Here is a 21,899-nt window from a genome sequence, read left to right on the forward strand (position 1 = left end):
CTGTGGCTTTTAACGGGGGTGGACATGATCACACTTGGGTTTAAACAAGCCCAATCTGGACGTTTGTGCCGAGTTGATGCAGAGCGCAGCGGGGCAACACGCCCAAAAACAGTGCTGTACGCAGCGCTATTCTGGCGCAAAACGGGCCTTAACGCAAAATTACCGCCTTTGCAACGATAGAGCGCCATATGTCTTGTATTTTTTCATTGCTACTGAGAAACGGCTGATTGAAGTTGTGCAAATAGACCAATCACAGCTGATTATCATCTACTGTAAGTTGGAGACGTACGTAGATGTTGCAGTGTGCGTTAAGGTGTTTTTGATCTGTCTTTTTCTGTTTATAAAGTTTATTTTGATACAACTTAATGAGCAGCTATCATGTAGATTGTTGTTGATCTCTTGCAGTAATTTCTTATTGAAAATACTGTACTATAAAACCTTTACTGCAGCAATTCTGTCACATACTATTACTTTTTCAAATACTATCACACTCATACTGTTCTCACACTTTTTCATGTCAAGGAAACCTAAACTGAAACAAATTAGACCATGAACCCATTTGATAAGATGTCATGCAGGTCCTCCATCTGATAAGATTTTAGCAGATGTTTTACGACCTACAGAAAACTGTATGAAACCAATGACCAAAATTAGTCATACATTCTGTCACTTACAGTAAGGATGGAATTATAGTGAAAATAAATTATTTTTAATTTGCTGGGGATGCTCTGGAAGCTCCTCAAAGACCCCTTGGGGTCCCCCAGACCACATTTTGAAAACCACTGCTGTACATTCTATAAAGTAAAGATGAGTTATTAATTTTTGATATAGAATGTTTGCAAATTTTTATATATATATATATATATATATATATATATATATATATATATATATATATATATATATATATATATATATATATATATATATATATGGTAGGGTTACTGGAGAGAGGAAAAATAATTCATCAATATCCTGTCTATATTGTATAAAGGTAGTAATACAGTTTCTGTTATACCATCTGCTGTTATATATCCTGTCATGCACCTGTCTTCCACAAACCTAGGGACCTATGGCAGTATTGTATTGTACAATACTGCTCTATGGCAGTATTGTATTGGGGGGGACCTGTGTCTGCCAGACCTGTGTCTGCCAAGACTCCAGGGGCCATATCTTCCGACAGGCGCTATCCCCTAATAGCATTTGCGCACCTGTTTGCGCGTGCCTTAAGGCACGGAAGATAGCATTCCGCCTTGCGCCGTCCGCCAGGTGTTCTGCCGAGTTTTGCTCCACCGCACAGCAGCAAAAAAAAAAGCATCCCCACCTCACGGGAGCATACTTGTTAGGATTTATACAGAAATGTAACTGTTTAAAAAGTGATATAATTGTCTGGTAGACGGAACCTCCCTGATTTCTAAGTTAAAACAGCCCCGAAATATGTTGGGGATGCAATTCTCGGGGGGCATGCAGAAATGTTCACGGCACCTGTCGCAAGCGCAAATTAGAGCCGTGACAATATCATCTGCGGCCCAAAATACCTGCGCAAACGGAATTTGGGCGGTCTTAACTACCAGAATTATTCACAGGCGTGGCCAGGCAAGGCTGGGCATTACGTCAATCAAAACCAATCAGATTCCCGTCTTGCAATGGCTGTTTGTGCAAGGCAAGCAAAATGCTGTAATTCTCTCCATGCGTAATAAAGTGTACTCACTCGTGCGAGGACAGAGGGAGCTTATTGACAGATCGTCTGTGGTGCCAACGACCCTTCGGGTTATGAAGGTAAATAGCCTATGTCCATTGTCCAACAAGTTTTCTCAATTAATTTCCCTCTTTGCGATGTGATAAAAGTTTCTCAGTGAGTTATAGTTGATTGCCTCACTGCTAATACCCAATTTTAGCAGCATAATTTGATGTCTTGGCGTGGCATTCCACTTTCCACTGCGCAAATACCTCTCTGCACTGGGAGCGCAGCTGTAATCTCCGTGCAGCGCACCCAGCAGAGAGGTATTTGCGCGTAAGAGGTCCTTTTCAAAGCTCTTAGCGCAAAATAATTGCGCGCTGCTGACGATAGGGTAATGCCATCTATCCCACATTTTAGCGCTGAAACGCCTGCTTTGGCATGGGGCAGCCAATGCACAGTACAATTATCACAGGCATGCGCTTGTGTCCGCCCCCAATTTGCAGTGCGCACGGCGTTAAACGAGCACAAACGCTAAATTAGCGCTTTTGGGAAGATAGAGCCCCAGATGTTGTATTTGTCAAGAGAAGAGAAGAGTCCAGATAACTGTTTGTTCTAGAGGTAGTCTGCACCTTTGACTCTAGCCTAGAGGAAGGCTTTATGACCAAGGTCATTAAATACCAACCACTCCTAAACATCCTCTCAGAGCTGGTTATAATGAAATTAAATACTAACCAACAACCAACAACTCAACACAATCTCAGAGCTGGTTACAGGTGCAAACTATTTGCTCTTATATTTGGGAGCCTAGGACACATACACATTTTGCTCCTAAGAGGGCTTCAACAACTTGGGATGCCCATAAAGGCTAAATGGCTTTCAATGTACTGTGCTGTCTCTGTTATCATTAGCAGCACCATATATGGACGAGACACTGCTACTTATACCCCTAAGGGACCGTTCATCCCTTAGGGGCCTTTATGGTAGCTGTCACTGGAAGAAAATAGGGGAGGGTGATGCTTTAAAAAAATTTAGTCTCAGGTACACTGTTATTATTTTGTGTCCAGAGGACACATTTGAATGCATCAATTATTTTATTGTATCTACCGTATTTATTTATTTTTGCTTTTTGGAATTCAGCAACTATACCCAACAAGACCCCTCCTGGCCAAACTTTTTAGGTAAAAAGACTAGTCCGTCCAGTAGCCTACAAGTGCAGCTGGGTGAGAGAGAGGGAGAGAAAGGGCCACTGCGGGGGCAAGGCACCCCAAATTCATTTATAATAAACACTGGCTATCAAAACACATCATTGTTAATACCCACATATTGTCACTTTCTAATTAATGCTCGTTACTAGGGAAATAAGGCTTGATGACTGAACTTCTCTTAAATTTCCAAGAAAGAAAAACAAACACCTGCTAGTATGTCAGAGGAAAAGTGGAGGAGTGCAGAGACACCTGTTGGATGAGAGGTGCTTGGCGGCAGCATCAAATCAATTGGCAACTTTGACATTTCATCTGCACATTGAAGCCGTCTCCTGCTGTGCGTAATTCATCCAGCGGCTTTGATCTCTGTTAGAGGCCCTGTCAGAATACATTCGACTCGGCAAGTTAACGTCACAATAAGACAGTATTCTGTGTGTTATGGAACGCATCTGTACCGGTGGCCAATAACGATGCCACAACCACAACTGGGCCAAGTTAGAGAAAGCGTGTTGTAAACCAGAATCCATGGGACTATCTAGTGGAGAAAACAAAACAAAAATGAAAAATCTGAGCTAGAAAAACTGGTTTTGTTGTGGAATGCACAGTGTATGGAGAGCTGCACTGGCTGCTTTGACCGAAATATAGGTGAGCATTGCTTCTTTGTGAAGAAGGAAGAGAAAATTGTATTCTACTGCGCTATCTCAATTTGGCCATACATTAATAAAATAATAATAATAATAATAATAATAATAATAATAATAATAATAATAATAATCAAAAAATAGTAATAATAAAACATATTTTTTTGCCTTTTAAGAATGGCGTTGCCTTTCAGCGTCCTTTTGTCGTTAAGAGAATCTTCTACTCAACCTCTCTTCGGTATAACGTTAGATAAGGACAGTGTTAGTTATGTTTCACATTCACATTCACATGTCTGAACATAGCCTGATTGGAGGCGCTGCTCAGCTGGCGACTCGCGTGAACAAGTGCTTTTTAATGTCGTGTTGAATGTTTTTACTAAGCATTTTTAATACGTGTTTTCTACTATATGTTTTTACCACAGTTTGTAAAACCACTTTGTTGGAATCTGTCGGAGTTTAATCCGCGAATTTACCGTGGCGTGGACGCTCTTCAAAGGGGCAGGACAATGACAGGTCCAAAGACCATAGCGGGAGTCGCTTTGGTTTATCCGAGCAAAAGGCTGTTGGATCTGCGCTCGTGCGTGTCACGGAAAGTGAGGCCAACGGACTACCATAACTTCCCTCTGGATGTAAGAAAGACGAGGAGAAAGAAGTGGGGTAGAAGAGGAGGCATACGACGGAGACTGCGAACACGGAAATCCAAACCAGCACTCCCCTCAGTGATGCTGGCAAACCTACGTTCTATCAATAAGATCAATTAAATTAGGATGAACGTAAGACACTGCTATGAATACAGATAATCTTCTTTCCTGTGTTTTAGTGAAACATGGTTACATCCCTCAGTCCCTGACAGTCAATGGCCCTTATCTTTGCATCGGCGTAGAAACTAGGCCGAGCGCCTGGCGCAGCACTGATCAGTGGGCGTGGACCAGCGCACTTGATATCTTGGTGTTGGTGCTACACACAGCCTAAAGCATTACAACCACGCCTTTTAAGCGTAAAATTATGCACCGTCATGCTCATTGGATAAGTGCAATAAACGAATCACACGCTTGCCTTTTAAGCTCCAATTCCAGTGGTCCAGCAAAACCAGACAAAGCCAAGTGCTCTGCTCCCTCTCCCCTCCCTTCATCCCGTCTGTCTGTCTCCATATATAGGCTATTATTCCATATTATTATGCTTCTCAAACCAACCAAACTGCAGTTTAAATACTGCAAGCATGTAAATACGCTACACTAGCAAGATCAAAGTGAAAAGAATGTTCTAAATGCAATTAATGCATCAGCTAGAAAAATATAGCCTATCCCTATATGATGAGATTAATTAGATTGGTGAAAGTTTGTCCAGAAAGATATCATTTTCTCTCTCCTGCTGCAGGTAGGATGATGCACATAAATATAGCCTACATTATGTAAAGTCATTGCATAAATGTGTTTTTATTGTAAAACTAAAATGTGAAGTAGAGCCAATTTATTGGAGCGGACATCACAGTAGGACATGACAGTAGAAGCGCGTTACGCTGTCACTTATCTAAATCTGTTACATCGACGAGGGATATATATAGGCCCAGGATGACATATAGGTTTCACATAGGGTGGTGTTTTCATTTCGATGTTTTATCTGGTCCAATATTGAAATGTTCTACAATTGCAGGTTGTGTTACCATTACACAAAATTGAGATCTACCTTCATATCTATTTCCCCTCATTTGGTTGCTATTTAGTAGCAAAATGGAGTAGCACAATGCATGCTGGGACATGCCAGGCAGTGAACTTACAACTTTTTTTCCTATGGGACGTGTGTTGTGTCTGTCTGAGCGAGGGAGTCAGAGAGAGAGTCGTATTGTGCCTGTCAGACTGAGGAGAGAGAGGGAGTGACACAGATAAGGGTGACAGAGGAGAGCCAGAGGAGTGCTCCGCACAATCAGCGCACTGAATAGGCCTGTTTTTCAAAAGCGCAAAGCGCTAAATTTACGCCAGTTGGGAAGATATCATTAGGCCGATATTTAAGGCCGAAACGCCCATTCTCGCCCATTCAGGGAGTGCGCCACGCCCATTCAGCGTAAATCGCATTTACCAGCCTATAAAGCCCTGTTGATATCTTCCCGAGGCAGGCGCAAGGCACGTTTTTTAGCGCAGAAGGCCCGTTTTAGCGCCGAAGGCCTGTGGGAGAATAGGGGCCAATGAGTGCATTTACATGCACACAATAAACTGTTTATTCACGGATTTCTGGAGTTACCTGATTATTCAAGTGGTCATGTAAACGGCATACACCGATAAGCTTTATACGTTTATAGTCATAAACGGGTTAAGAGAAAACCGATAAACACACTGTAGAGAGAATTTAGATGTTGTTATACCCCCTCTAGCGTAGGGGGCGCTAAGTGCATAAAGCTACTCTTTGTTGTGGGACTTCAGAAGAAGTCTATAAAAGGAAGTGGCTAACAGGAAGAAGGGATCAGTCCCCAGAGACAGGAGATGGGGGCTGGTCCACAGTGTCTGTGAGACTTTGTTTTTGTAAATAAACCTTTTGTAATACTTTTACCTTCTAGTTGCATTGGTTTTCTAAACTTAGAGTTAAATTCCTCACGACAGTTTGGTGTCCGAAACCCGGTTCGAGGAGGGATACGGGGAGATTTTAGTTGCCGAATGTCTTTTTTCCTGTGGAAGTGCACACGCAGCAGAATGGACCTCAGCAAAGCAGCAGAATTCAACAGGAGGCGAGTATTGTTTTGATTATGTTTACAGAAGCAAAGTCTATGAAAACTAGTTTGTAAATATATAAAATAATCCTTAAGATGAGAGAGTTTGTACAGGACTGTAGAGGCCGGAAACTGAGGGCCGGTTTGCACAGAGGGGGAGGAGAAAGGTGTGAAGGCCCTGTGTGAAGGCTCTGTGTGAATAGGCCTGGATTCAGAAACATTTGGGAAAACAAGTTAATTTAAAGTCTACGTTGTGTTCAAAAGTCAAATCTCTCAGCTTAATGTGTTTGGTTAAGTTTTATATTGTGTTAAATGTTGCTGTGTTTTATATGAAGGTGGCTTGAAAGTTATGCAGAGAGAGCGGGGGTGGTATGTTAGGCCAGGGCTGTGGGACAAAAGGCAGCGAGAACAAAGGCCTCTAACTTCAGCCTGCTAAATAGTTTCTCCTGGGGGGAGGAAGGTAAAAGGAAATGGAGGGTACAATATTTCTGCCACATCGGGGAAGTTCTGTAAAGTTAATGTCTAAAGTTTAATTAACTATAATTTGATTTTCTTGGGGTCTACTGTAGCTAATGTTAATTTGGGGTTATTTCACACCATGCATATAGGCTACTGTAGCTAAGTATGGCTGGACCATGCTGGCTCTAAACTGAGAAACATGCTTTTCCAATGTATATAAAGCGGTTTATCTGTGTGTAATTGTAGTAATACCGGTAATGTATGTTGGGGTTGTTTAAATGTAGGCAATAATCATCAGTGTTGTGTATGAACAAGATAAAGAAAGAGAGCGTGGATTAAACACTAAATAGTGTTATTAGAGTTAAAAGCTATGTTTAGCAAGTCGAGAAAACAGTGTTCATGCCACCTTGATTATTGATGTATTCAGAATCTGCAAATGTATTGTATAGGCCTACTAAAATTAAAGAAGTATTTGGGATGTAGATAAGAAAAGTTAAGACGTTTAAATGCAAGATGAGAACTTAGAGTTAAGATTATTTTGATGAAAACTTTGGGAGTTAGGATGATCAATACATTGATACAGCCTGTATTGAAGCCCGGAAAATTAAAAAAAGAAGTTGTGATTTACCGACCGCCGGCAGTGGAAGAGTGCGCTATATAAATAACATAGAGGTGGGATGAAATGGCCCCAGCCTCTAGTGGTAGGGCCATAGGGAATATGGGCCAAGAAGGACCGGAGTGTCCTAAAAGTGGAAAAGCACGGCCTGATAAGATATTCATATTCGATCCAAATTGAATCAGATGGAGGCAGACAGACGACTGAACGTACATAATTCAAACAAAAGTTCTGAATCATTTTTGAGAAATGGTCAGTCTTGGGTATATGAAAGTCTGAGAGCCTATGTGCACATTAAGAAAAGTTAGCTTCAGAAGATAGCAGTGGCTATGCTAACAAAGAGCCTCCCAGGGAGAGGGAGAGAGAATCAGGTAAGGCCAAAGGGGAGGATTTATGGAGAGAAGGCTTGGAAAGTGGTCAAAGAGACTAGAGGGCACAGGATTGTCTAAAATATGTATCATATCCATGTTTTGAGTCCTTATATGGAGGTTCCAATTTATGTCCATTTTAGACAATAGTAGATAACCAGAGAGACGCAGAACGAGAACAAAGCCTGTGAATATGATTTTAAGAATCTATCACGGCCTGGTGTAGTATGGTTGATGTGCAAAGAAGCTTGAATCTCCTAAATCCTTCAGGGACTGGCTCTGAGCAAGGGAACTTTGCACATGGGTGCAAGTTTAAACCCCATTGGAGGGGTAAGCCTCATTTGGAGAGGCAAATTTAAACCTCATTGGTGAGGCATAAATAGTTTGGGGATCTATATAGATGAGAAGCAAAATAGGAAAATAAATTGATTAGCCATACCTTAACTAAATGGGGGCAAAAAGTGTGTTGGGCGCTCAAGGCAATTTGAATGAAGAAGGAGAGAGAGCTGGAAGCTACATGTAATTGTATAACAGAGGGACCACTTTTAACTGCCATTATATTTAGTTGTTGATATGGTACAATAAATTGCAGATTTTGGATGCATTAGATTGTCTGTGTCCCGCGGGGTGTTTGTGTATAAGATGAAATGTGTTAATTGTATGAATGAATGTGTAACATGTTAGGTGTGACAGCAGCGGTAACATAAATGCATTTACGAAGTAAAGCATTAAAGTGGCAGGGTTAGAACTTATATAATTAGGTAATACATTTGATCAATGTAAGGAATAGATAAAAAAAGTGGGAAATCTATGCTGTGTTTAACATAATTTGTGTGTGTTTCAGGGAACGGAACCATGGGAGGAAGAGAGAATGCAGCAGTCGTTGCAGGAAAAATGTACATTATGAAAGCGTACTAATGTTGGTTTTAACATTTCAGAAACAGCCCGAGATGAGGTGACATTGGGTGTCTGCTGGAAAAAACCCACAGTAGTATGAAGAACTGCTAAGTTTCCAGCAAATGTAGCTAGGAACTATATAACTATATTTACACAATGTTGTCATGATATGTGAATCTCTGAGACTTAACAGGAAAATGGGAGGAGAACTTGGAATAATCTAAATGCTAATTTTCTTACAGGGGACTGTAGGCTGAGAGGTTATGTCATGTAAAACTCTGAGATGAAACCCTAACATTGCTTTTGCAGGCAGGAAAACCATTATTCCATTCCGAAATTGTAACTAATTTGAGCTTTTACTTTAGGTATGACATGTGAAGCACAAGGAATCTAGTAGTGGAAAATGTAAAATCTGAATTAAATTCTAACTCCACAGGATAAGCAAAAGTGCTCAGGACAAGATGCAATTGTTCACCATTAGGTGAAATGGAGCTGACGAAAGTCATGTTGATCAAAGGCTTTTATTGCAGCAAAAGTGATTGAAATGCTAATTTGAAGACAGAGGAGAGCCGTCTGTCTGTCATTGTAAACAGGGGTAAGATAACCTTTCTTTCAGGTTAACTGAGGAACAAACTAAGTTAAAGCACTTGGAGGATGTGAACTTCACATGGGGTAAAATCCAACTACATATTGTGTATCTAGTGTATTGTTTAATTGATATTCAGTCTAATATAATATTTCGTCATAAGGAAGGGGAAGTAGTTGTGGAAGTTTGTGGGAAATAATGCTTTTTCATACGCAATGAATGACTAAATTGATGGAAAGTTCCTGACATACATGTGTATCACGTTCTGGTTGCAGATGGAGAAAATAATTTGCTTTTAAAGCGGTAAAGTGTCATCAATAATATAAATTGATTAAGGGGAAGATAATTCAATGATGTCGTATCATTTAATGTGATCTGGCAAATCCCCATCGGGAAATGAGTGCATATTGTTGGCTATTGGGGGAAATCTATTAACTTGAATGGATTACAGAAAGATTATAATAACCCAATGGTCTTAGGAAAATACATTTGTACTAAATTGTTCTTATAACTTTTTATAAATCTTTAAACTTTATGGGATATTCATTAAGGGGGTCTTGCATGGTTCCCAACCCCACCCAATTGTAAGCATGTGGGATTAGATAGCATTTGGGGCACAACAGATGGGTCACTAAGCTCTGGCCTGAGAAGGTGTCACTTTAGCCATAGGGGGTACTAGAGGCAAAATAGACTTTGATAAAGGATCAAAGGGCCATGTGCAGGATGAGAAGAAGCCACTGGAGGTAAATTTACATTATGAAAGAGACATGGTCTGAAACAATGCTTAACATGGTAAGTGGAAAAGTACTTATCATATTACATTTGAACATGAAATTAAAGCTACAGCCTAAGTATGAAATATAGATATTGTTCACAGCGAAATTATAAATGAAATAATAATAATGTGAATCCCACTTACAAACATATGAAATGGGTTCTTATTAAATAATATCTGTGTATGGAATTTCTATTTGCAGAATGAAGAGAGTGAAACTCTAGATATAGATCTGTAGAAGTTTCAGAAGGGGGGATTTATAGGATAGGATTTATAGCAGATATGATTTTTTGTTGTAATAAAATATTGTTGAAGATTGGAGAACTTGAAGAGACTGGTGATACAGGGAAGTGAATGGTCAGAGGGAGGTATTCTGACTTAAGACTGCTGACTGGACTTGTTGACTTGACCGAAATGAGCTCATGTAAATATGTACAATAATTATGAAAATGTTTGTTGGGGGTGAGGCAAACTTTAAATTCAAGTGTGTTTGGGGGCATGTGGTGATGACAAACTAATCACTAACTAATTAACATACTAATCATGTAATTACTGTGCCTTTTGAAGTGTGCATGAAAATAGTTGTGTTGTGGGAAACCTTTATATTTGAAACAGATGGTCTATGGAAGAGACGGAGATCAAGCGGGATCAGGTTTCAGCGGCTGATTGACTAAATGGATGGGGATTTGGCAATATGTGAACATTTGGTTAAAATAGCGATAGATGGAATATATCTGAAATGTAGAAATTGATATGGAGGTACTGCGAAAAGTAATAAACTATTAGCATAGTATTTGGTTAATGCATGAATCCAAATTCAATTCTAATGCGGAAATTAAATTGAGATATTGCCAACTCTCCCATACCAAAGTCCATATGAATCAGGCAAGTTGATTTAATAAGTTGATTACAAAGTGACACATTTGTATAATGTTTCTTGTTGCATAAATATTCATTTATTTGGAAATGAAGTTTGAATGTTAGTGTTTTATTTGAATGAGAAAATGTGTTATCTAAAATGGCGTATCAGTGTACAGGGTGATTTTATAGCCCATATGATGTTGGAGCAAGGCATTTTCACAATGGGATTTAATTTAAAAGACAAATGATGTGGAACTTAAGGATAGATCATAGAAGTCAATCAGATTGTAATTGAACATTGATAGTTGGTTTGTTTGCATTGCAGAAATGCGGACTAAGATGGCGGAATGACATATTGAAGAAATGGAGGAAGAAGACCTATGGACAAAAATGGAAAATAAGCAGGTGTATCACTATTTACTACTAAAAGTACATTTAGCCTTTTCAACCAAAAGATCCTTAGGCGGGAAAGATAAAAGGCAAAAGTATGATATAAATGATCAGTGTGGGAGCAGCTTTGAATGGGGCACTAGTATGATGTATTGTGGACAAGATAGACTTCAAATTGAAAGTTGTGTCGGGGCCCACGGCTATAACGCGACATCCATATATTGGACATTAGACCCTTGGGGTTACTTTTGATATCACTCAGAATAGTGGACTGTGGGCTACAATGGCTGAGAGCTTGACGGTTGTTTAGCCTAACTCATACTAAATAACTATAGTGGTTCTGCATTCCCTGGGAGGTTCTGATGGTACAATGATTCATCATACAAGTTAAGTTATCCAAATTAAATAGTCAATACAATGTAGAGTTCATCCCAAAGTAATTTGAATATAACCAGAGTTCCTGAAATCCGCTGAATATATCCTTTGGGTTACTAGCTAAAATAAATAATCGTCCACTAGAAGTATGTGGCATTGTTGATTTCCACATGTACGGGGTTATATAGAGTGAAAAATATTAAAAACATATTGCTATAGAATAGAATACCACACTCAGATTATATGTCATTCACAGAGAGGAGACGGTGAACGAAGAGGGAAGATCGGAAGACCGGAGCAGAGGGGATGACAATGACTTGGAACATGGATTCAAGACTCCAAGCATGTCAACATATAGGAATATGAATGAATGGGAATAAACAGGATGTGAGGGTTGCGATGGATGATTGCGAGTATGAATGAAGCGTCTAAGGGAGAGTGCAGATGCTGAGGCGGAGCCAATGGAAAAGCCATGATGACATGATTTGACTAGTGTCTGAATTTTAAATATCTGTTATAAATAAATGATAGAGCACACTTGTATAGGATGGAGCCAATGGAGAAGACGATGACATCAATCACGTCAAATATTTGAACTGCTAATTAAATTTATGTTGTATTGTATGTACTTTGTATATAATGTTGAAAAGTGAAGTGTATGATTGTAGTGCAATGTTTCATATGTTATAAGTCATGTATAGTGTCTAAGCTTAGCAATGATAGCATGCTATAGTTGTAATGAGATCCAACAACTTTAAATTGGTAGATTAGGCCAATCTATCAGAAGTATATTATGTAAATAACTTGGAGTCCATACATACTTGGAGTAAGGAGTCCATCATTACATGGAATGATATAGCAGCAAGGCGCATTTCAAATACAGGCTTCATTAAGTGATGTCCCAAAAGCAAAGAGAGGGGGTCGCAGAGGACTTCTCTAGACTGTACACAGACAGAGTTTATAATCTGCAGGTATTTGAAATATTTATAAGGCACAGCATTCTAAAGAGAGGAGTACACAGTTGGATTCGGAATATGGCAAAGTAAAGTGTACTTTTAACAAGAATGTATATATCGGCATGGGATGATGAATACAACTAAGAGTAAGTTGAAATGCAATATAACAACTTCTAAATAAAATAGTTTTACTGTTAATAAGTAAAAAGAGGAGGGAAACTGTAGAGAGAATTTAGATGTTGTTATACCCCCTCTAGCGTAGGGGGCGCTAAGTGCATAAAGCTACTCTTTGTTGTGGGACTTCAGAAGAAGTCTATAAAAGGAAGTGGCTAACAGGAAGAAGGGATCAGTCCCCAGAGACAGGAGATGGGGGCTGGTCCACAGTGTCTGTGAGACTTTGTTTTTGTAAATAAACCTTTTGTAATACTTTTACCTTCTAGTTGCATTGGTTTTCTAAACTTAGAGTTAAATTCCTCACGACAACACCTAGGTTTCTGGCCAATAATCGGTCTTCTCTCTGCATGTATACAGCATGTACACGTTGCGGGAGAGAGAGACAGCTGGAGACGCGCGCTGCTCACTCACTCACTCACTGGCCCCTTTCTGCTTCTTCTCCCCGGCCTCCTTGATGAGATGAAGGTGAGCAGCATGGAGCTCCTGCAACAGGCGTTTCCCGACCTGCTGCCTCCCAGTTGCCGCACTGCTATGTTGTAATGTGGATACAGGAGATGACGAATATTTGTCTCGAATTGCGAATAGAACGACGCATTAATAAAACGCATTGGACTCAGTGTGCAAGCCGTGATCTGTGTGTGACGATTTTTTTCAGATGACGGATTAAAAATATTTATACGAACAAAACGTAGCCTACTCAGCTGTTCAAAACACAAGTTATCCGCCACTAAAGACCTTAATTCTCTCCGTTTTCTGACAGCTATTTAAATTCAGTTGGGTCAAGATCTGTATCGTTCATGTTATTTGACGTGCTTCAGTCGCCTGCCTGTCTCTGTGCTCTATGCTTGGTAAAGTTGGAAATATATGACAAATTCACACTTCTTCCAAAGCGACGCCTCCCTAGTTAGACAACGAGATACAAACTAATTTCCACCTAAACCATCCTCCGAGCCGGACAAAGAAGTAATGAAAATGTGATTTTGCATTTTGCAACTTCTTTTGTTGTTTTATTGCAGAATTACCGCTGCCTTCTAGAGAGAAATCCGACTAATTGACTGAATCATGTAAACCCGGGTAAACAGATTATCCAATCTAATTAGGGGTTCCAGCCGCTTTGGGGCTAGTATAATTGTTGGCCCCTATCTTTGCATCGGCGTAGTTTCTAGGCCGAGCGCCTGCCGCAGTGGGCGTGGACCAGCGCACTTGATATCTTGGTGTTGGCGCTCCACGCAGCCTAAAGCATTACAACCACGCCTTTTAAGCGTAAAATTATGCACCGTCATGCTCATTGGATAAGTGCAATAAACGAATCGCACGCTTGCCTTTTAAGCTCCAATTCCAGTGGTCCAGCAAAACCAGACAAAAGCCAAGCGCTCTGCCCCCCCCCCTCCCTTCATCCAGTCTGTCTGTCTCCATTTATAGGCTATTATTCCATATTATTATGCTTCTCAAACCAATCTAACTGCAGTTTAAATACTGCAAGCATGTAAATACCCTACACTATAGCAAGATCAAAGTGAAAAGAATGTTCTAAATGCATCAGCTAGAAAAATATAGCCTATTAGATTGGTGAAAGTTTGTCCAGAAAGATATCATTTTCTCTCGCCTGCTGCAGGAAGGATGATGCACATAAATATACCCTACATTATGTAAAGTCATTGCATAAATGTGTTTTCATTGTAAAACTAAATGTGAAGTAGGGCCAAGTTATTGGAGCAGACATCACAGTATAGCAGATGACAGTAGAAGCGCGTTCCGCTGTCACTTATCTAAATCACGTTAAATCGACAAGAGATATATATAGGCCCAGGAGGACATATATGTTTCACATAGGGTGGTGTTTTCATTTCAATGTTTTATTTGGTCCAATATTGAAATGTTCTACAATTGCAGGTTGTGTTACCATTACACATTATTTAGATCCTCCCTTAATATAGGTTTTCGGCTCATTTGGTTGCTATTTAGTAGCGAAATGGAGAAGCACAATGCATGCTGGGACATTCACATTGCAGTGAACTTACAACTTCTTTTTTCTATGGGACGTGTTGTGTCTGTCTGAGCGAGGGAGTCAGAGAGAGAGAGTCGTATTGTGCCTGTCAGACTGATATGAGCAAGAGAGAGGGAGTGACACAGAGAAGGGTGACAGAGGAGAGCCAGAGGAGTGCTCCGCGCAACCGGCGCACTGAATAGGCCTGGTTTTCAAAAGCGCAAAGCACTAAATTTACGCCAGGTGGGAAGATATCATTACGCCGATATTTAACGCCGAAACGCCCATTCTCGCCCATTCAGGGAGTGCGCCACGCCCATTCGGCCTAAAGCGCATTTGGCAGCGTAAAGCCATATTGATATCTTCCCGAGGCAGGCGCAAGGCACGTTTTTTAGCGCCGAAGGCCCGTTTTAGCGCCGAAGGCCTGTGGGAGAATAGGGGCCGTTATGTTCATTATTCTTATTCTTATTCTTCTGAGTGCTTTTCTTCTTTCTTAAGCATTTGTTCAAGTCTAATTGAACCCTTGGTATTACCGCTTGCGGCTATATCTTAATATTTTATTTAATGGCCAGATGTGGCCTTTCTTATCTCATAGTGCAAGTCGAGTTGTTTATATGTGCTCTACCTAATTTTGTACATTCATGATGCCCTCGTGCTGCCTATGATTTTATTGAGTGAACATTGTTTTCATCATCATATTTTTCCTATCACTTGTGGATTGTCAAAGAAAAATATATTTTGATCAGAGAATGGTCACAGCTTTTTATTTCAGAGCGCTCCAAATCACTCCAGTGACCCCCCCCCCCTTCTAAATAGCATCCCCAAGAACTGAGTATTATGTTCTGAATTGTGAAGACCTATGCCACTGTCCATTTTGTGAATGTACTCTACTGCACCACCACTATTTGTGTCCTTGTACCATTTCCTTATATGTGGACATAAATAAATAGTTAAAATGTGTGTGGCCAGGGTCTGTTGTGTTTATTATTTGTTAATTTAACAGATCTTCAGTTCTTCAGTTTCATGAAGAAACATTTTTCAGCCATCTTTGTTCACAGTAGGATTTTAATAAATATATGAGACATACATGACCTTTCTATTTAAATAGGAATTTAATGTTTTCATTTTAGGGGAATTAAACACACACTTACACTTCCTCAGACCTGGTTTCAACATCTGCACTCCACCATGATCCACACTGTGGGAACATTTACATAAAGTCAGATCAATATAATATATTTGATAAACAAACAATAATCATCATTCCTGAGCTTATAGTATGACAGAAAATGTGTCTTACTCAGCCTTCTAGCAGACGCTGTCTCTCCATACCTGAGAGATTCCATGCTTTTTCCCTTTTTTTTCTCCCCTTTTATTTAACCAGGAAAGTCATTGAGAACAAATTCTTATTTACAATGGCGACCTGGCAAAAGGCACGGCCTCTTGAGGGAGAGGGGTAGGGACTACAATAAATTAAAAAAGTAAATAAAATGACAACGGCACATATCCAAATTGTTGGATGCAGATTGTTCCAGTCACTGGCTGCAGTCTCCAGTGTGACACAGAAAATGTGTGTAACTCTCAGCCTTAACAGACGTTGGGCTCTATTTCCCCCTGGCCTTAAATTTGCATTTATGGCTGGATGCAGAGCTATTAGTGGGCGTGGTCACATGCATTCCCTATTTTTTCTAATAATGCCAAGAAGTATTGGATTGGTGATCTCCAGTAAACCAATCACATTCTTCCCTTCCAACCTCCGATCCGCGGAGCGACTCCAGTCCGGTCAGAAAAGCCCTAGAAGCAAAAATCATGTAAGTCAGGAGGGGAAGAGAAGATGACTGGCAAAGATGTGAAAGAGAGAGTGAGAGAGGGGGAGAGCGAGTGAGAGAGGGGGAGAGGGAGTGAGAGAGAGAGGGGAGAGAGAGAGTGAGATAGCAGCAGGGAGAGTGATTGAGAGTGAGAGGGAGAGAGTGAGTGAGATAGAGAGTGCAAGTGAGTGAAAGAGAGAGAGGGAGAAGTCTGTATCAGACGAGCATGCAGACAGAACTGAGAGTTGAGTTTGGAAAGGCATGTCCGCAAAATAGGATAACGCCGTGGGTGCAACACCAGTGTTAATAAGGCCTGGTTTTGAAAAGCGTTAACCACAAAATTAACGCCCGTTGGGAAGATCGCTTTAGGCTGGTATTTAAGGCCGAAACACCCATTCTGGCCTATTCCTAAGTCCACTTTAAGGCCAGGGGGAGAATAGAGCCCCTGGTCTCTCCATTGCTGAGAGATTCCAGTCTCCACTATGTCAGAGAAAATGTCTGTGACTCTCAGCCTTCTAGCAGATGTTGCCTCTCCATACCTGAGAGAGTCCAGTCTCCAGTGTGGATCCTCCATTCCAGCAGAGAGCAGCTTCACTCCTGAGGCTCCTGGATGATTGTAGCTCACGTCCAGCTCTCTCAGATGGGAGGGGTTGGAGCTCAGAGCTGAGGCCAGAGAGGAACAGCCTTCCTCTGTGAGCAGACAGCCTGACAGCCTACACAGATACACACACACACACACACACACACACACACCCAATGCGCGCAAGAACGCACACACACACACACACACACACACACACACACACACACACACACACACACACACACACACACACAGCAAGCAAAATTGTACTGTCTCAAATGAAAATAGTTGAGCAAGTCATCAGCTCTGTGGCTTCATTTGGTTCAGTTTGACTTTTCCACTTTTCTGACAGAATCTTTGAAATCATTTCTGCTATTTCAGGTTTCAGCAACTGATGCTGCAAGGAGTGGAAATAGTGAAGTATCTTCATGGAAAGTAATTCACATAAGCTACAAAACAAACAAACATTTCTTTCAGAAAATTTAGAGAAAGTTGTACTCACACAAGTACAATCTTTTTTAGATTATCATGGCATTCTTGAGGTATTCCAGTCTGGTTTTAAAGCCCTTCACAGCACTGAAACTGCACTTTTATAAGTTTTTCATTATCTTTTTATGGCAACTGAATCTGGGGACTCTGCCATTCTTATGCTTTTAGACCTCAGAGCTGCATTCGACACAGGCTCCCGCCTGGAGCACTGTGTCGGCATCAAAGGCACTGCCCTGGAGTGGTTCAGGTCCTACTTGTCTTCTGTCAGCCTTGGTGACTCTGAGTCCTCCTCAGCACCCCTCCCCTGTGGGGTCCCCCAGGGTTCAATTCTTGGGCCAATCCTCTCTCTATTTACTTCCCCTCAGGTCCATTCATACAGGAAGTACGGCATCTTGTTCTACTGCTACACGGACGACACACAAATTGCCCTGCCCCTGGAATGCACGGATGCAACTCCATGAACCCTTTGTTGAACTGTCTAAACGACATCAGAGCATTGATGGCCTTAAACTTTTTCAATTTCAATGACAGTAAAACTGAAGTGCTGATGTTTGGTCTCAGTGGTTCCCTTCACATGGACTTGGGCCCTCTGGAATTATTTGTAAGAGTCACTGTAACCAACCTGGGTGTGAAACTGGACAGTGATTTTCAACTTGACAAACTGATTAACTCTGTCCTCAAATCTAGCTTCTTCCAGTTGGGGCTTTTATCTAAGGTCAAGCCCTTTTTAAGCTTTCTATCTAATCATGCCTTAAACCACACCTCTACTCCTTGGCCTTTTAATTAACTCAGTATGGGAGTTGCGTTTTTATTTTTTATTTTATTGTTACTTTATTTGAATTTCTGTCTGACTACCGTAGTCCCCGTGTCTATTATTTTGTGTGTGCTCAGTATTTTCTTCTTCGCTGTTGTTGTTTTTTTGTTTTTATTGTTGTCCTTGAGTGTTTGATTTTTTGGTCAACTGTGTTGTTTTAAATGTGCTTTATAAATAAAGTGGATTAGAATGGATTGACATCACAACTAGTTTAAAACTCATGTTCAGGTCAGAACAGACCTTAGTTTGAATTGAAAAAGTTTATGGGGCGGCTTTAGCTCAGGAGGTAGAGCGGGTCGGCCAATGACGCAATGGTTGGCTGTTCGATCCCCACATCCTCCTTGCCTCGTATGATTGGTATGAATGTAGACATGAATGATGGTGGTCGGAGGGGCCGAACCACCGGTACAAATGGTGTGAACGAATAATGATTCTGTGAAGCGCTTTGAGCACTTGGAAAGGCGCTATATAAATCCAATCATTTATTATTATTATACATATCAATTCAAGGTAACACTTTACAATAACGTACACAAATACTATAGTAGTTACTAGTAAACTAACCATTAAATAATAACCAGTTAATGAGTAGGTAATGAAAAATTTGGCATTAGTCAATCACTAGTTAATCATAGTTAATGAGTAGGTAGTCATTAGTTAATGATTAGTATCTAATTTCCTGAGTAGAGTAGTTAATCATTACCTAATGATTACTAAATGTCAGCTCGTGAATAGAGTAGTTAATCATTACTTAATGATTCCAAAATGTCAGTGCGTGAATGTATTAATTAATCATTAGTTAATCATTAGTCAAGGTCACATTGTGAGTATAGTAGTTAATCTAGTTCATGATTAGTTGTTAGTTCCTTAGTAGAGTAATTACTCATTAGTTAATGGTTAGTCAATGGTTAGTTTGGGAGTATATAGTTAATTGTTAGTTATTCATTACTTAATTACTTAATTATTACCTGTCCATTAGTTACTCTTTTTGTGTACCCTATTGTAAAGTGGTGCATCATACTCAGTAGTTTATGAATACTGAATCATTACTTAATTATTACCTGTCCATTAGTTACTCTTTTTGTGTACCCTATTGTAAAGTGGTGCATCATACTCTGTAGTTTATGAGTACTGAATCATTACCTGTCCATTTGTTACTCTTTTTGCACCCTAATATAAAGTAAAAGACATCCTTATCAAATAAACACTCCCTCCAGGTCCGATTCGAACCCTGAACCCCAAGATTGTAAGTCTGGTTCTCTACCATCTGAGCTAACCAGCCTGTCGCTTGTTAGAGCCATACTATCTAATGTAGAGCCGGAGACCAAGTATTATAGTTTAAAGGTATATTCCACCCAAATACTACTTTCTGTCCAAGTACTTACAAGTACTTAGACATAAGTAGTATTTGGCTGAAACATACCTAAGTACTTGGACATGAAGTAGTATTTGGATGGAATATACCTTTAAAACTATAAGTACTTGAACAGAAAGTAGTATGTGGATAGGACATAATACTTAGTCTCTGACCCTACAGACCTATAGTATGGCTCTACCAAATAACAGGCTGGTTAGCTCAGATGGTAGAGAACCAGACTTACAATTTAACAATCTTGGGGTTCAGGGTTCAAATCTCACCTGGAGGGAGTGTTTATTTGATAAGGATATCTTTCACTTTATATTAGGGTGCGAAAAGAGTAACAAATGGACAGGTAATGATTCAGTACTCATAAACTACAGAGTATGATGCACCACTCCACTTTACAATAGGGTACACGAAAAGAGTAACTAATGGACAGGTAATAATTAAGTAATGATTCAGTATTCATTAACTACTGAGTATGATGCACCACTTTACAATAGGGTACACAAAAAGAGTAACTAATGGACAGGTAATAATTAAGTAATTAAGTAATGAATAACTAACAATTAACTATATACTCCCAAACTGACCATTGGCTAACCATTAACTCATTGAGTGCCAGCCACTTTTGGAGAACGGACGCTCCCAGTGCCAGAGTTTCAGAGCGTTTTCAGTGATTTCTCGAGGCCCACAGAATATTGTGTGATATTACTATGTAAACACCGAACACGCAAAAAGAACAAGGAGACTCTATTGTATCATCAGCAAAAAAAAGTTTATTGATACCATTTTCCGTTCTTTAGTTATCAGCCGGAGAAGATAGGTCAAAAACAGCAAAAATATGCTTTTCTATCAGGAAGCTGAGATATTCAGCCTTTTGTGAAATGCATTATTTCAAGCACATTCACTGACTCTAGCTAATATTTTTTTGATGATGTGACCTGGTTTAGTTCTGTGGTGCATGCGTGCCCCACCCCCCTGTCCCCCCCTCTCCCCGCCTCTCCCCGAGTCAGCTGTAAACTCCTCCCCACACGCACAAAGTCTATTCGGAGCCTCTGTTTTTGCGCCGCGCGGCTCCTGGCAGCTCACAGCAGCATTGAGGAAATGCCCAACACGACTGCAGGTAAGGGTTGGCCCTTCGGCGTTGGGTGCTGCCTTTCTGGTGTGTTGAGAAATTATATGCAGACAGACAGACAGACAGGCAGAGGAGCTGCAGTTGTGTGCGCGGATTGATTGCTGTTGGCAAGCAGCCCAGAGCCATCATGTAGATGGCTCTGGGCTGCTTGCCAACAGCAATCAATCCGCGCAGCATGAGCGCAGTTTGTCTTTCATCACGGCTTTGTCAGGCTGTATTTCTGTCATCTGGAGAGCACTGTCGCCACCTAATGGCTCGGTAAAATAGGTTATAGACATTCAACATGTCCCAAAATGTTACAGGACATAGATCTGGCTTCGATGGACCCCCCCCCCCCGTCAAAAAACGCAATTGACGACAGTCGTCGTCTTTGGCACTCTACGTCAGTATTTGAATTGACGACAGCTGTCGTCATTGGCATTCAATGAGTTAACTAATGAGTAATTACTCTACTAAGGAACTAACAACTAATCATGAACTAATGATTAACTACTATACTCACAATGTGACCTTGACTAATGATTAACTAATGATTAACTAATATATTCACGCACTGACATTTTGGAATCATTAAGTAATGATTAACTACTCTATTCACGAGCTGACATTTAGTAATCATTAGGTAATGATTAACTACTCTACTCAGGAAATTAGATACTAATCATTAACTAATGACTACCTACTCATTAACTATGATTAACTAGTGATTGACTAATGCCAAATTTTTCATTAGCTACTCATTAACTGGCTATTAGTTAATGGTTAGTTTACTAGTAACTACTATAGTATTTGTGTACGTTATTGTAAAGTGTTACCCAATTAAATTGAAAAAAAAAGAAAGTAAATGGATCTGACCTCAGAATCTCCAGTCTACAGTGTGGACTCTGCAGTCCAGCAGAGAGCAGCTTCATTCCTGAATCTTGCAGGTCATTGTTACTCAGTTCCAGCTCTCTCAGACTAGAGGACTGGGAGCTGAGAACTGAGGCCAGAGCTTCACAGCTTCTCTCTGACAGATTACAGCCACTCAGCCTGAAGGAG

At 40.4% G+C, this 21,899-nt stretch overlaps 1 protein-coding gene across 2 annotated transcripts in view; it reads right to left on the reverse strand.

Moving 5' to 3' along the window:
- Positions 1-21,899, reverse strand: part of LOC310780210 (NLR family CARD domain-containing protein 3-like) — a 61,018-nt gene that overhangs the window by 13,672 nt on the left and 25,447 nt on the right. For both annotated transcript variants that reach the window (XM_083640790.1, XM_083640789.1), the window contains 3 exons: positions 21,717-21,890; positions 17,017-17,190; positions 15,821-15,867 (listed from right to left, as the gene is read on the reverse strand). In XM_083640790.1, coding sequence (XP_083496916.1) covers positions 15,821-15,867; positions 17,017-17,190; positions 21,717-21,890 — 395 coding nt within the window. The remainder of the gene's footprint in view (positions 1-15,820; positions 15,868-17,016; positions 17,191-21,716; positions 21,891-21,899) is intronic.

This window comes from Poromitra crassiceps, assembly GCF_964638095.1.
Source record: "Poromitra crassiceps genome assembly, chromosome: 7".
Lineage (NCBI taxonomy): Eukaryota > Metazoa > Chordata > Actinopteri > Beryciformes > Melamphaidae > Poromitra > Poromitra crassiceps.